The sequence below is a fragment of the Microcaecilia unicolor genome, chromosome 8, assembly GCF_901765095.1.
Source record: "Microcaecilia unicolor chromosome 8, aMicUni1.1, whole genome shotgun sequence".
Taxonomy (NCBI): Eukaryota; Metazoa; Chordata; class Amphibia; order Gymnophiona; family Siphonopidae; genus Microcaecilia; species Microcaecilia unicolor.
In genome coordinates, this window is record NC_044038.1 from 179,823,453 (window position 1) to 179,836,729 (window position 13,277).

The 13,277-nt window shown below is 45.0% G+C and overlaps 1 protein-coding gene across 1 annotated transcript in view; it reads right to left on the bottom strand.

The window, feature by feature from the left end:
- Positions 1-8,358: 8,358 nt before the first annotated feature.
- SH3PXD2B (SH3 and PX domains 2B) overlaps positions 8,359-13,277 on the bottom strand; it is a 135,462-nt gene continuing 130,543 nt past the window's right edge. Inside the window, exon 14 of the mRNA XM_030211352.1 lies at positions 8,359-8,854. Coding sequence (XP_030067212.1) covers positions 8,828-8,854 — 27 coding nt within the window. The 3' untranslated portion in view covers positions 8,359-8,827. The remainder of the gene's footprint in view (positions 8,855-13,277) is intronic.

Genomic DNA, 13,277 nt, shown 5'->3' on the forward strand with positions numbered 1-13,277 from the left:
TGAAATTTTAACTGAAAAATTGCTGGACACAGTGGGGAGAATTACCACATTGCAATTTCTTATTTTTAGGCAGAAACTTAATGGGCCAGACATTCAAAGTGATTTAAGTGGACAGGTGAGCTGGCTGTACAAAATGGCTGCTGTGACCTCTCATAGCAGATGGTGGTATTTGTGTAGTACCACCAGAAAATGTGGCAGCTATTTTCTCAAGCCAGCTCCATGGGGCAGGAGTGAGGCCCCCTCACTCCTGCCCCACTGGAGCACCAGGGAGAAAAGGTAGGCTGAGGCTCAGGTGGACCTACCAAGACTATGGGGGTGGGGGATGGGGGCTTCTACATGACGCAGGCTGGGAGAGGCAGAGGGAAGGAGGGTCTTTTTTCAGGGGGCCAGGAGGGGGATCGCAGGCACTAAAAAAAAAAGTAATGAGGGTCGCAGCCGATATTCTGCTGGGGTCTACAAACTGTCTTATGCAGGCCCCGGCTGAATATCAGCCAGAACCCGCATAAGCTCTGGCAGGCACTGCAGGACAATTTAGCCCTGGATATTCAGGGCTGGTATCCCCACATTGCCCAGGGCCAAATATCTGGGGCTAAATTAGCCAGTGACAGTCAGTGTTTAACAAAAAAAAAAAAAAATCAGACTTCTGCTGGCTGAATATTTTTTGGCTGCTGGGAACATGCTGTATGTGCTACCGTAGAGGGTTTAAATGCACAGCTCTGGCATGAATCTTCTTGGTCTCACCTGTGACATGAATGAAATTACTTCAGCACATGTCCAACCCTGAGGTATCGTTAGCCTATGACTTGCATTCTCCTGTGATGTTTTAATGTCTGTCCATGCTAAGGTGAGGTACCTGGCACATGCAGTGAAGCTACGTCACAGGCTGTAAAACCTGAACGCTTTGGTTTCCACTCCAGAAAGCAACAGAAATCATCCCCCACACCCAAGGAAGTGAACTTTGCTATGTGCAGTGTTGGGTGGCAAATAGTCATAACCATTTTATTTGTGATAGCACTAAAGATAAACAAAACGGAGGAGCAAAACTCATGTGAACAACAGGCATTGAGAGTGAGGTAGAACCAAGCAGGATATCAGGTGTTTTTTTAATTGGAAAAACAGCTTAAAAGACGACCCCACATGGCTGTGTTTCAGCCCAAAAGGCCTGTCGGGTCGTCTTTTAAGCAGTTTTTCCAATAAAAACCACTTGATACCCTCCTTGGATCTGCCTCACTTTTTTTTGCCTGATATATCAGTAAGTCACAAGTAATATCTATGCTATTTCCATTAAGAAAAAAAAAACAAGGTGGAAGAGGCAGGACACAAACCAGAGCCTAGAACAAAGCAGTAAAGGGCCAGGGCAACAGGACCAGCCCTTAGTTACAGTGTATCATAATTACAAATAAATAAAGGGGACAGAGGGAGGGGGGAATGAGGTAGTGCATTTCTGTACATAGCAAGGCAGGATTAACTCTTTTTTTTCAACCCTAAGCAAACGTATGGACAGGCATGGCAGAGAAGGGTGATTAGAGCACTAGCCTTGGCATCCAGAGGTGCCCAGTTCAAATCCTGCTGCTCCTGCTCCTTGTGATCTTGGGCAAGTCACTTAACCCTCCATTGCCTCAGGTACAAACTTAGATTGTGAGCCATCCAGGAACAGAGAACTTACTCACTTTGAGCTACTACTGAAAAGGTGTGAGCAAAATCTAAATAAATGTGTTCTTCTCTCTCCCCCCCCCCCCCCCCCCACACACACACTTTCTGACTGCAAAGGAAAACCAGCAGAGGACGTTTCTGTCAGGTACTTGTGATGTGGATTGGTCACTGCTGAAAGCAGGAATGTGGGCAAGATATGGACCATTGGTCTAACTCAGTATGATGATTCTTATGTATTTACTGTTTGCCAGTTCCTCCTGCCAACTGGAACACAATGCAAACAGGATGGGGGGAAACAGTCTCCTGTGGGCTGGGATGGTGTCTGTCCTCCTCCCACCCCAACCCTCTTTTCTTGTCAGCAGTTGATTACCAGGGCAGAAATTGTGCTTTGTATCACCATTACTCTTTAATCTTCATGTACATCCACTTATTGACATTGTGCTTGGACATGGAATTCATATCCATTCAGTTGCTGATGGGGTCCAATTATATATTTTGTTTGGATCAGGCTGAGAGGGCCAATTGGAAAAAATTGCAGCTTTGTCTGACTGAAATACAAAATTGGATGATGTTGAATAAATTGCATTTGAATGTGTCCAAAACCAAATTCTTATGGATTTGTATAGGGCTGGTGTTACAGTCAAAGGCCCAGGGCACAAACCGGAGAGGCACCCAAAAGCTATCCTTCAGCCTATACCTCCTTCAGCTTGAGGCGCCCTGTGGTATGGGGGCCCTAGGCAATTGCCCTGTTTGTCATCGCTTAACGCTGGCCCTGGAATTGTAGAGGTAATTGTCAGTTTTCACGTCCATCTTTACCAAGAGACAGGTCTAATATAGTGGCAAAAGACCAAGTCCGTAGTCCTGGGAGTTTTGGTAGATGATGGATTAACTTTTGATAACCACAGTTCTCAGTCGGTCTCTTTTACTATCTAAAATAAATACGAATCCTGCGTAATTGGCATAGAGACTGATTCTGCTCACTTGCTTTATGCTTATGTAATTTACGCATTGATTAGTGCAATGCATTGTTTGTGGAGTTACCTGATAAAGAATTTTAAAAGACTCCAGTATGTTCAAAATGCAGCTGTTTGACGTCTGAAGAATTTAGGTTTACAAGATCATCTCTTACCTATTCTTTCTTCGACTTTACGGATTAATCTTTTTTTTTTGTTGTTGTTACATTTGTACCCTGCGCTTTCCCACTCATGGCAGGCTCAATGCGGCTTATCTTGTGGACCTTTCCCTCTGCTCCTGAAATTGTCTACACATCTATTACTTGAGCTTGGTTACTGGAATATGAAATGCATCTTCTTTGTATTCATTTCCTTGTGCAATGGCAGGCAACAATCTGACTTAGAGCTGGTAGCCAGGCGTCAGTCGGTTTCTCTGCATTCTGTCATTTGTCTCTCTGTTTACTTCTCCATAATTTTTCAATCTCTCTCAGAGTGCAGCATTAGCGTAATATGGCAGGTCATGGCAATTTCCATCTGCTCACCTTCCAAACAATGTTCAACAGTGCCATGATGTGGTTACAGAAAGCACAGACACAGATCAGTGATTCGGGAAGACAGGAAGGAGAGACCTTATGGGTGGGCAGGTCAGCTGCAAATCTGGAAATGCTAAAAAGGAAGACATTCAACTAGAGTGTAGTTCTCATTATCCATGATTTACTTCTGGTCTTATCTAAACATCAAGCAGAATTGCTACCAGTTCTCAGGCAATGCTTTGGTAAACCTAAGTAGGAAGCTAAGCCTGTGACTGTCTTTAAGTACGGCCAGTTTAGATTACAGGACCTGTAGAATGCAGTGATACATAAGAATAGCCATACTGGGTCAGACCAATGGTCCATCTAGCCCAGTATCAGTTTAAATCCATGTTACCCTGAGGTATCTGGCTAATTCTCCCAGCTAATATGTTAAATTGCTAATTGTTGTAGATGGAGTCTATTATGTGTTAAAATCTGCAAAATGGCCCACAATGTGCAAATTTGCTGGTCTTCCAAGGTTTTATATTTTTTTTAACATATAGGGTCAGTTTGCAAAAAATAAAAATTAACTAACTTGCTAGTATTACATTTTTGACTATAGTGGAAGTTCTGTGTCTTACTTCAATGCACAAAGCCATCCACCCTGTGAGGCGCCTCTCCTTGCATTTGGCTGTACCCTGGCAGACACTGCTACATTTTGCTCATTTTTTTTTCTTTCCATCTAATGTTACTCCCAGGAAGGCTTAGGAATGACTGGTTCATAGCAAGGAAACATTGCTTTGTTATTAAATTTTAAAAAGAGAAATAACTTTGCAAGTCAGAATGGCCCATCCCATGCCCAAAGATTGCATATCCTATAACTTCAATTGTAATACAGGAGCACCCTTGGGGGGGGGGGGGGGGGGAGGGAGTGAAGCACACAAACCAGTTCATTCCCTCGCCCTCCCTGTTTCCATCCCCCAAGTTGTCAATCCTATAGGGCAAAAACCCGGTTGACCCATGGCCCTAGTGTCCTACCTCATTTTGGTGTCTATGGAGTGGAGGAATAGCCTAGTGGTTAGTGCAGTGGACCTTAATCCTAGGGAACTGGGTTTAATTCCCACTGCAGCTCCTTGTGACTCTGGCCAAGTCACTTAACCCTCCATTGCCCAAGGTACAAATAAGTACCTGTATATAATATGTAAACCACTTTGAATGTAGTTGCAAAAACCACAGAAAGATGGTATATCAAGTCCCATTTGAGAGTCTACATGGAATGTTGCTACTATTTGAGATTCTACATGGCATGTTGCTAGCGGAGGAGTAGCCTACTGGTTAGTACAGCAGACTTTGATCCTGGGGAACCGGGTTTAATTCCCACTGCAGCTGCTTGTGACTCTGGGCAAGTCACCTAAACCTCTATCGCCCATGTACAAAATAAGTACCTATATATATATATATATATATATATATATAATATGTAAAGTGCTTTGAATGTAGTTGCAGAAACCACAGAAAGGTGGTATATCAAGTTCCATTCCCTTTCCCTATGGTTTCCCTAATGCTTAGACAAATCTTTGCACCAATTTTCACTGGTGCTATTATTTGTTTGTGTGATTTCCCTCTATTTTAGGAGTTGCAGCCAATTTAGAGGTGTTTTAACACCCTTTTTGACTAGAAGTGGAAACTTCTGTTAGTTATTCAAGAATTGGACAATAATTGGCCCTCTGTTATTTCCAGACATACTGAACACAGGTGGTCTACTGTCCATGCCCTGAAACACCTCAAACCCGGAATTCCACAAAAATAAGCTTCGCAACATATTTGTGGTTTACAATCTCTTACAGCTCTTCCTGAGGGAGATAAAAATACCTACTTATCTGAATACACATCACTTCCACATGATGAAAGGCTACTGGAGTACATTCAGGTTCAGTAGGTATTGTTAAGTCCCTGGAGGGCTCAGAATTAAAAAACAAAATCACATAGAGCTGTAGTGGGATTTCAACTAGAGTGTTGCATAGGGACAGAAATCTTACCCATCCCCGCTGGAATCGTATCCGTCCCCAATGGAATCTTAGCCATCCCCACCCATCCCCGCAAATATTTAACCCATCCCAATCCGTCCCCGCAAACATTTAACCCATCCCCGTAAGAATTTAATGGTACATAAAAGAAAATTCTGGTCAGCTCCCTCAGTCTCTCTGGAATTGAGCCGCAGCACTGCAGGCAAGGAAGGAATGGAACTTGGAACACTCTGGTGCGCACATGCAAGATTTGACTCTGATTTATTTATTTTTTCAAAAATGTCAGGAAGTATTTTTTCACGGAGAGAGTGGTGGATGCTTGGAATGCCCTCCCGCGGGAGGTGGTGGAGAGGAAAACGGTAACGGAATTCAGACATACATGGGATAAACATAAAGGAATCCTGTTCCGAGGGAATGGATCCTCAGAAGCTTAGCTGAGATTGGGTGGCATAGCCGGTGGTGGGAGGTGGGGATAGTGCTGGGCAGACTTATACAGTCTGTGCCAGAGCCGATGGTGGGAAGTGGGGCTGGTGGTTGGGAGGCAGGGATAGTGCTGGGCAGACTTATACGGTCTGTGTCCTCAAAATGACAGATACAAATCAAGGTAAGGTATACACAAAAAGTAGCACATATGAGTTTATCTTGTTGGGCGGACTGGATGGACCGTGCGGGTCTTTTTCTGCTGTCATCTACTATGTTACTATTTACTGGCACTGTGTGCTGAAAGGTCACCACATGCATACGCAAGTAGGTCAGGTGACATCCAATGCTCATGCCTGTGTCAGAGCTGAGGTCTGCGCATCAGCCCGGGAGCAAAGAGGATTAATTGTAACATAGTAAGTGACGGCAAATAAAGACCTGAACGGTCCCATCCAGTCTGCCCAATAGTCACACTCATTATCAATTGATGATTAAATAAGTACATAAGTACAAAAGTAATGCCACACTGGGAAAAGACCAAGGGTCCATCGAGCCCAGCATCCTGTCCACGACGGCGGCCAATCTAGGCCAAGGGCACCTGGCAAGCTTCCCAAACGTACAAACATTCTATACATGTTATTCCTAGAATTATGGATTTTTCCCAAGTCCATTTAGTAGCAGTTTATGGACTTGTGTGATATTATATACTTGATTATGGTGCTGTTAAAGTAAGGAAGAAAAGGAGGAGACAGCACTCAAAGAACTTGGTACTTGGTCGATGAGAGGCTGGTGCAGCTTACAATTCCATAGGAACCCTGCAGAACTGCTTCCATCCCGCGGGAACCCCATAGAACTGCATCCATCCCCATGGGAACCCCGCAGAACTGCTTCCACCCCCCACGGGAATTCCGCAAACCCTTTTCCCGTGCAGCTCTCTAATTTGAAGTAGAGCCCCCTGGCTCTCAGCCTGCTGCTCTAACCATTAGGCTGTTCAAAATGGATGTCTATGTGGCCATTTTATGACACAAAAGGTTGTTATGCTGCCACAACAACTTCTAGCTACTGTATTTTGCCCTTTGTTTGGACATTTGTTTGTAAAATGGATGCCACCAGCACATGGATGTCCATTTCTCACGTATTTTAGAACAGGCTGTACATCGGCAGATCCTGCACTAAAATACTCCACCACCCGCGAGGTACTGACCTGGACATCCTTTCTGCAATACCATTCAATATGTCCCAAAGAAGGATGAGTAGAAAGGGCAGAGGCAGATTGTAAAAGAAGAGTCATCAGAATACTAGATTTGCACAGTGAGGAATGTTTATTTTTTTTTTATAAAATACACATTGGCAATAACCAGCATATGCGGTGAACACTGACATTTGTAAGACATTAATACAGGGTGATTTGTTCATATTGCATGTTGTGTTACAGTACGATGATGTTCGATGATACCATGGACTGGGGAAAAGCCATCCAATTGCTTTTCTTTCCTGTGTCTCAATGGCTTTGCAGCAGTCCACGTAACCTGAAGGGGGCGATACCATCAACGAATCTCGAACTAGAGAATGACATGGGGACAGGGATACATAGTTAACGGTCGGACATAGACAGAGCCTGCAGGGTGGGGGCAGGGATGAGGACAAGCTTTGTCTCTGTCATTCTCTAAAAGTTTGAGACTAGCCTTAAACTAGATGGACCAGCATCTTATAAAATACAAGTATCAATATATAAAAACTTAACACACCTTAGACAACTAGCAATTGAATTCAATGATAAACTGCAGTAGCTGCTTTTGGATTTAAATGAAACACTGTTAAATGACATCATTTGTGTCTTCTCTGCCTTTGATGTGGCAACAAGAGTCTTGGTTTGCTGATCAGACTCCTACCATCTGCAATACCATCAAATACCCAGCTGGTCAAGCATCTTACTGTTACTGCAATAGATTCATTCATTGTTGCTGGCATCAAGGAGCATTTCCAACAGTTAATTGACCCTTATTTTCCTGTTCATCCACTACACAGTGTTGGTTCCTGTTCCACACCCACGTCTGAAAAACAATCCAACTATCTTCCCAGATGATGTAAAAACACAGGCAACCAAATCTTTGAGAAGGTTGCACCAAAACCAGATCGAAATACAAGGCTCAAATCTATCAACATCTCAGGATCCTCCAAAAGCCACAGTCCTAAAAAGCATCTGTGGAAGAGCCACCCCCCCCCCCCCCCCCCCCCCCCCAGGAATGAAAATGGATGTTAGCAGTTTTATGAGCGACTTTTATGGAACAATGCCTCCTTTGAATGCTATTGTTAACTAATTGGATAGTTATTTATGTTCAAGAGATGCTGATGAAGTTTTGATTTTTTGGATACACAAGCAAATGTGCTAGCCAAAACTTGCACGGGGGGATCCTGTGCATTCCTGCTACCAGCACATCTTCCGAAAGGGCATTTTCTATTGCGAGAAGGACTATGGAAGATAGGAGAGCTAGACTGAGTCCTAAGATTGCTGATGACTTATTCATCCACAGATTAACATATCATAACAGTGCTTCATAGGGAACATTTCTTCCCTGCTAGGGCACAGCGGGTTGTATTTTGTATCCCTGGACATTTTAACAGGGTGGATTAGGGTTCCTTGGGGTTGCAGAAGTCTGCCATTGTACGAGTTGGAACGGTAGGGAGGGGGGTTATTATAATTGCTTGTTGTTATTGTTTTCTATTTGATTTATAACAGTTGTACAGAATATCGTTTCTTTTTATACATTAATAAAAATGTTTAAATATAAAATCATAAAACTTTGAAGCTTGTGAAGATGAGGACAGAGCCTGCAGGGATGGGGCAGGGGACAAGCTTTGTCCCCATGACATTCTCTACCTCAAACCCTCCCCCCAACTAAATCATCAGCAAACATATATTAGCTCATACAGATGAGCTTCTTTCTCCAACAGGGTGCACTTCAAGCATGGGTGCAAATTAGATTGCGCCTTGGCTTCCTGTGCCAGAATACAGAGGTTCAAGCATTTGGAAGACATAGCTATAACAAAACAGGTTGGATTATGGTTTTCCAAGATGCAGCTGCTTTTCACTACCACCATCCTGCACAGTGCGTTACATTTAGCACTTCAGAAAGGATGTAATGCAAAGTGAGTCCCATGGCAACAGTAATGGAGCAAAACAGCAGAGAAGAGGTGTTTCCGAGACCCGATTCTGTTCTTCCTTTGGTATAATTTCTTCTGGCCCCTCACAGATCAGAAGTCACTGTAATCCAAAGGTTGCAACTTCCTAAAGAAGAGAATCAAGTCTCATTTCCTCTATGAGAGCTCAGCACAGAAATTCCTCATTTGGTCCCTGGTGAGACACTAATGGTCCCTTCCAGTATTCAAACATCCTTTCTGCCTCTGACTACACAGCTCCTTTATTGCTACAGCACCTGATTCAAGACCATGCCGACACTGCCTTCCACTAAGGAGCTTTCAATCTGTCAGGAACCTTCAACTACTAGTTCTGCCTTCTAATCATCCAAATGCTATACACTTTAAAATTATTTTAGAGATTTAGTTTCAGAAGTAAGAGACCGATATTCATAGGGTTTATGCTCCTATCTTCTACTGTAATAGGCCTAAATTTATGCTCGTTTCACTAGGCCTCTAAGGCCCAGATGATCAAAAGCCCTGCGCTGTTCCAAACAGCGCCCTAAAAATAGCGCCGGGACAGCGCAGGGCTTTTCTGCATCGATGATCAACGATAATGCATGCAAATCTAAGCAGCGCTATTATCTTTGATTATCATGTTGAAGTGCGGGAGAATTGCGCCCGAGCATGCGCTCAGCACAATCCTCCCGCACTTGTTTGACAGGTCTGGGCTGTCAAAAGCCCAAACCTGTCAAACAGCCTAGCCCGAGGCCCGAACAACGAGGCCCGAACAACGAGGCCCCCCCCCCCAAACCCCCAGAAAACGTTGTGGCCGCCAGCGCCGGCCAAACCCTCTCCCACCCTCCCACCCAGCGACCGGGGGGGGGGGGGGGGGGGGCTGGAGGATCAGTGGGTCTCCAGCCCCCAAAACCCCCAGTAATCGTTGCTCCATCGACGGGGGGGGGGGGGGGGGGGGGGGGGGGGGGGCTAGAGGTCCGGTGGACCTCCAGCCCACCCCAAATCCTCCCCCCAGCGTTGTCTTTAAATTCCCTAGTGGTCCGTGGTGTCGTGACACCCCCCTGGCCCTGTCCCGGCCCCCCTACCTTTCTGTTGGAGGAGGGACACAGCCTGCCTGCCTCCCTCCTCTTCCAGTCAGTCGACGCCCAAAATGGTGGCGCCCAGCACCGCCCACTGCATCCTGGGATGCACTGGGCGGGGCTACAGACCATGTAAGGAAGCGATTCTCTTACATGGTTTGTAGCCCCGCCCAGTGTATCCCAGGATGCAGTGGGCGGTGCTGGGCGCCGCCATTTTGGGCGTCAACTGACTGGAAGAGGAGGGAGGCAGGCAGGCTGCGTCCCTCCTCCAACAGAAAGGTAGGGGGGCCGGGACGGGGCCAGGGGGGTGTCACGACACCACGGACCACCAGGGAATTTAAAGACAACGCTGGGGGGGAGGATTTGTGGACCTCCAGCCCCCCCCCCCCCCGTCGATGGAAGAACGATTTCTGGGGGTTTCGGGGGCTGGAGACCCACCGGACCTCCAGCCCCCCCCTTGATAGATCGACGATTTCTGGGGGTTTTGGGGTCTGGAGACCCACCAGACCTCCAGCCCTCCATTCGAGTTTGCCTTGGGGGGGAAGGGGGGCCTGCCAGCATGCAACTGCACGCTGGACAGGGCTCACCATTCCTCCCCAATGATCCGCAAAATCTAACGCCAGCTCGGAGCTGGCATTGATTTTGCTGCGGCCAGCGACCCAATCTTTGGCGCGCTGGTCGCTGATCATTGGGGATGAATATGTTAAGCGCCAATTAGCATGCATTTGCAAGCTAATTGCGCTAGAAGCCCTGTTTAGCATGCATTTGCATGCTACTTGCGCTGAGAGCCCTCGAGTGCGCTATTTCAGGCGCTCGAGGGCTCTGATCATGGGTCGGCTGCAAACTCTGGCGCTAGTATGGCATTAACAGCCTCTAGCGCCAGAGTTTGCTTTTGATCATGAGGGCCTAAATTTGGATGCCTAAAAACTGGGTGGCAACAGAGGTAGATTTAGGACAGGGAAAACAATTAGGAGCTTAGCGCTGATTTTCTGCACTAGGGGGTAATTTCTGTAATTCAATGCCTCTATTTGGGCACCCTGAGGTCATGCAATAGGAGGGCTATTGTATTATATTCAAGGAAGGGCACCTAGGATAGAATGCTAATGTAACCTGGCATCGTCACATCTATTACATCAGAGCTCGCACAAGTGCACACCCCTAAATGCGACAGGGACACCCATAATTATTCTGTAAATTATGCACATAAATGAGAGCCCTGCCCATGTTTCACCCTGTCCCCCTGTTAATACCCACTATGTAAGTGTATATTTGCAAAATAGCACTTGGGCAGAACATTGTCATTACATGTACATAAGTATTGCCATACTGGGCCAGACCGAAGGTCCATCAAGCCCAGCATCCTATTTCCAAAAGAGTTCAATACATTTTATGCTGCTTATCCCAGAAATAAGTAGTGGATTTTACCCGTCCATTTTAATAATGGCTTATGGACTTTTCTTTTAGGAAGGTATTATTATAAACTTTTATGCACATAAGATACGCACAAATATGAGCACCTTGTTTATAGAACTGAAGCTCTTAATTATAGCAAATGAACGGCAGGACCTAAAGTTAGGATGTTTGACTAAAACCAGAGGACAGGTTAAGGCACTTGGCTTTTTCTGAATAGCAGCCTCTAAACTTTTACATGTAAGATAAATGACCAAGTGCCTTTATATTTCACATGAAAGGTCATGAGGAGATTAAACCCTGCATTGAAGGGCTTCAGGGTCACAACATCCTTTCTATACAACCTCACCTACTTTAAAACTGTGAACATACCTGTCTTAGCGTTAACAAATGCACAGAAACAGTTCCACTTTAAGACTAATGTACAAACCCAGTAATTCCCTGAAACACATTTCACACTCACCTGAACCTGGCCAACTATCCTTGGGTAGGATGCCAAGGAAATCATTATACCCCCTATCCATGATAAAACATTAGCATCACTCCACCCATCAGCTTTGCTTTCCTTAAATCACTTGGGAGATCACAATTCTCACGTGCCAAACAATCATAGCTTTATTTTCTTATCATAACTCCATGCCCTCCTCCCCTTCAAAAAGCTTTGTTTAATCTTTGGGCTTACCGCCGCTTTGTAAAAGGGGCCCACAAAAACGCACAGTTTCTCCAGCCTTCCGGGGAACTTTAATCTATAAACCAGGTGCAACATACGCACTTGTGTGTCTTCCCTGCCTAGGTGCCCCCTCCTGCAAAATCACCCTTGTGTGACATCCACAAAAACACCTTTTAAAACTTATTTTACAAAGACAACAGGTGCCTCTGAGCCTTTTATAAGAGGCTCCAAAATCCAGCCACAAGAGTGTGCAAATGCCAAAGCACCAATTTATATCTACTCCATGAAGGTGCAAATTTGATGCTATTCTATAAAATCCATACATCGGTCACAAATCCACCGCCACTCAAATTGCGCTTCCTGGGAACGCTTAAAATGTAGATCGAAAGGAAAGGGAGGTGGGTACTCTGCATGTGCATACTTTGCACGTGTGCAGGAATTCTACATAGGACATCTAAAGTTAGGCTCTGGGATCGTGTGCACAACACATCAATCCTATAATGGCCGTTCTGTGCGGATCTACTGATATAGAATTTGGTGCGAGCACTTATACCTGCCAAAAGATGGTATTAATGCTCATACCTATATATAAGCAGTTGGGTGCACAACTTCTAGTAATCTATAACATACACGCTCAATGCCTGGCCACGCCCCAACCCTGGGAACGCCCCCTTTGCATTTACATGTGTAAACACTTAGGCATCCATTTATAGGGCACTTCTGCACGGAACTGTCGTTTTACCCCCGTTTTGGCGCTCAGAACTGTCGTTTTACCCCCATTTTGGCGCTCAACTGCTGTTTTTCCCCCACTTCCTAATCAGCCCCTAACTTTGGATGCCTTATATAGAATCCTCCCCCACAGTGTTATAAGAGTGTAAAACAGGCTTTACATGGGGAAAATGTGTTAGCAAATTATTCCCAGAGAGGGTAATTTATCAGGTTGTGTATGTCAAAGTTGGAAAAGGCACTTTGGATATGCCTATTTAGAAAGGAAGAATAGCCCCCCACCCCTACCCCATGTCCTTTTATAAAAAAGGCACCCTGAACCCACCTCAGTACAGCACAAACCCTCAGACAGGCATCTGTATGAGTTCTGAAGGCTGCATAAATTTGTGAATGTATTGCATGTGTGGATAAGAGCATTTTATAAATTATGCACCTACGTCACAACTCCAATCCTTCTCTGTCCACGTCTAAATGCAATGGATATATAAGTAGAATGGTCTTTTTAGCAAAAATACATGTACACGTATTCAGCCATAATTTTATGAGTCATTTCAGCATGCAAAACATGTGTTACACGTAGAATATTCTTTCTGGAAATTACCTGCCATGTAGGGTAACTGCAGTTGGCAAGATAAGAAAGAAATGTAATACCTTAAACGTCATAAAAATCC